Source organism: Nelumbo lutea, chromosome 6 (assembly GCF_056320005.1).
Source record: "Nelumbo lutea isolate HS-2025 chromosome 6, American lotus-T2T, whole genome shotgun sequence".
In the NCBI taxonomy this organism is placed as follows: domain Eukaryota; kingdom Viridiplantae; phylum Streptophyta; class Magnoliopsida; order Proteales; family Nelumbonaceae; genus Nelumbo; species Nelumbo lutea.
Window position 1 is genome coordinate 38,339,413 of NC_142689.1, and position 3,090 is coordinate 38,342,502.

Sequence of the window (3,090 nt, forward strand, 5' to 3'; positions counted from 1 at the left end):
ATTCTGAATTTCTATCAACTTGCTAAATATTGACTTAAGCAAGTAACCTCACCGAATAAATACCCCAAGTTATCTGATTCTCTCTACACATCAATCGCCTCTGCCGTTAACCGTAAGCCACTTCATTGCCAGGTACAGCCAGATTGCGCAGGATCACATGGGTTTTTTAATATCTGTTGGTTCAAAGGTTTAATTTAGGGATTTTTGAACTGTAATTATAAAAACCCCTTGGCGTGGAAGGGGTGGATTGAACCATAATAACCCCTTTAATTTAACCCTTCAAATAAGAATGGTGTGAACGATCAGTGTTTGCTAAGTGTGAAAGCATCCTCGCCGAGATTGGATTCGAGTACGTCATGGCCCCACGTCTACCGTAACTGACTGACACGTTTTTCTCTCACCTTCACATGGATACCCTATAAACACAGAGACAAGGAAGAGCCATTGTCATAATAATATCTTCATCCTTTAACCTTCTATATGCTCTGTTCTTCCTCACGTCGCATTTTAGGTTGCAGAAGTCTCGCGGTTTTTGCAATCTCTGTTCCGAAGTTCTATATACCCCGCCATCTCTCATCTGTTCCGAAGTTCATAGTATCAGGGCTCCCCCGTTCTTCTTCGATACCCTTTTCTTTTTTCTCTCGAAAGCCCATCTTGTTCCTAGTCAAATCAGCTTCTACGATGGCAAGCCAATCGAAGAAAGAACCAACATCCATTCACGATTTTACTGTCAAGGTTCGTCACTTTGATTTGTTGAAATTTTTTTGGTGTATTTTTAGAATATCTGTTTTAACCTAGTATCGATTGTTAACGCCTTACGGAAGGGCGTCGGGTTTATCTTTTTAATTCTTTTTTTTTTTCAAATTTCCCGATTATAGTTACTAGTTTCTAAAAAGTGATTCGATATCCTATTTCCAGAATAAAATTACCATTCATTTTCATGGCTTTATTGCGTGATTCCGTAACTCCGTTCTGTCGTTTAATTTTTATTTCAACAAATTTTCCTTTTTTTTTTTTTTTGCTTCTACAAATTTTCCTCTTACTATCAAAAAGAATTCGGTCTCCTTTTTTTGTAGGCTAGTTTGTCGATATCATGCCCGTTTAGGTGTTTAGTCTCCTTAGACAAACCCGCCCCCAATCCCATCAAAAGAGGATCCTGATATCTGATGTAATTAAATTTCTTATGTTGGTTTATCTGTTCCCATACTGAGTTTGCTTTGGTTTGCAGGATGCAAGGGGAAATGATGTCGATCTTAGCGTTTACAAGGGAAAGGTTCTGGTGATTGTTAATGTTGCATCACAATGGTATAACTTAGTTTCCTTCTTTGCTGGTTTCATTTGGATTTAACTTCATTAACTGTAAACAAACCTTCTGAGTTTTTTCCCCTTTAATTGGCTTCTCAGTGGATTGACCAATTCGAACTATACGGAGCTGAGTAAGATATACGACAAGTACAGAGATCAAGGTCTGGATTTCAACTGCCTTTTCCTGTTAATGTTTAACAGGAATGCTTGCATAGATACACAAACCAGGGTTTCAATGTTCTTTTATTGCTTTCTCATTTTTCACTCTTGAGACTAGGTGTAAGAGTTGACTCTGTTCACCATTTGTGCAGGTCTAGAGATATTGGCTTTCCCATGCAATCAATTTGGTCAGCAGGAGCCAGGAACTAACGAACAGATTCTGGAATTTGCCTGCACTGGCTTCAAGGCTGAGTATCCCATTTTTGACAAGGTAATTCCATGACTAGAAAAGATGCTGTTACCCTCCAATGAAAGATTTCGGCATTATGTGCAATAGGGGGTCTCTGTGTTCATCTGTTGATGAGAAAGCACGGAGGTTCCATACCCAGAAAGAGGGAAAAGTAGTAAGAGCATTTCTTAATTTCTGTCTTCTTGGATTAGGTTGATGTGAATGGGCAAAGTTCTGCTCCAATTTACCAGTTCTTAAAGTCAAGCAAAGGTGGGATATTTGGAAGTGGAATTAAGTGGAACTTCACAAAGTTTCTGGTTGACAAAGAGGGGAATGTGGTTGATCGCTATGCTCCAACAACTTCTCCTCTTAGTATGGAGGTATTTGACGAATATTCATCATTTGTTCACTTGGATTTTGCTTGCAGGCTTCAGCAGCTGAGTTGGGTTAACACTGCTTTTCATTTTGATTTTAAATTGTGTGTTTCTTTTGTTCTTTTGCAGAACGATATAAAGAAGCTGTTGGGTGTCTCCTAAGTGCTGGGATACAGAGGTTTCATTGCCATTTGCCCCTACTAAATAAAATAGGCTTATGTTCAAATGGCTGTGAAGTGGTCTTGTACTAAGATATAAATTGCACCAGATCATGTTCTATTTAAATAGGCATTAACAGTTTCTTCCCGTATATCCCAGCATGTTTACTGCCAAGTACCAGCTGTCTGCTCGCTCTGTGTAACTGTGTATGTATCGCTGTAGCATATCCAGTGTTTGTTGATATCCTCCAATGGAGATTGGAGAACTCGCACATCGATTTAGTTAGAAAGCATTTTATGGAAATAATCAACCACCAAGGTTTTGATCAACATAGATGGCTGAAGCCGGTAGGCGACCTGAAATGGGTAAAGCCAGTTTGGTTGCAACTTGCAATGTGGTAACTCAGAAATGAGACCCAAACAAATACAACCACCAGAAAACAGAGGCACCAACTACAAAAAAAAAAAAAGCAACAAACTACCCCCTAAACAACAGAGAAGAAACTAACATACAAAAGAAAAGATAAAACTACATAGAAAAAGAAAAACTACTACTATTCTACTACGGATAGCATCCAAGGAAAACAGAGAAAGCATGTTTAGAGATGTGCTGAATTTACTGGAAGAAATATCCGGACAATCAGAGAAACACAGATGTGAATGGAATTCACTCATACTGTTTTGTATTGATAAGATGCAAATATTTATAGTATATTTGCATTTCTGAGTTAAAGAGAAATTACTGAAAAACAGGTTACAGAGAAATTACAGTTGTTATGTAACTAAAACAGACGATGAGCTTGTCTCTGAGAAAATTTAACATTTAACATGTAAAGCCTTGATAAAAATATCTGCAACTTGGTCG

General features: G+C 38.1%; 1 protein-coding gene across 1 annotated transcript; it reads left to right on the forward strand.

Annotated features, from left to right (window-relative positions):
* Nucleotides 1–2,377, forward strand: LOC148848626 (putative phospholipid hydroperoxide glutathione peroxidase). Its single transcript, XM_088951780.1, has 6 exons — nucleotides 1–735; nucleotides 1,229–1,305; nucleotides 1,405–1,466; nucleotides 1,617–1,735; nucleotides 1,906–2,073; nucleotides 2,197–2,377. The coding sequence occupies exons 1-6, from the start codon at nucleotides 481–483 to the stop codon at nucleotides 2,227–2,229; spliced, it is 714 nt and encodes a 237-aa protein (XP_088807906.1). The 5' UTR covers nucleotides 1–480; the 3' UTR covers nucleotides 2,230–2,377.
* Nucleotides 2,378–3,090: the final 713 nt, after the last annotated feature.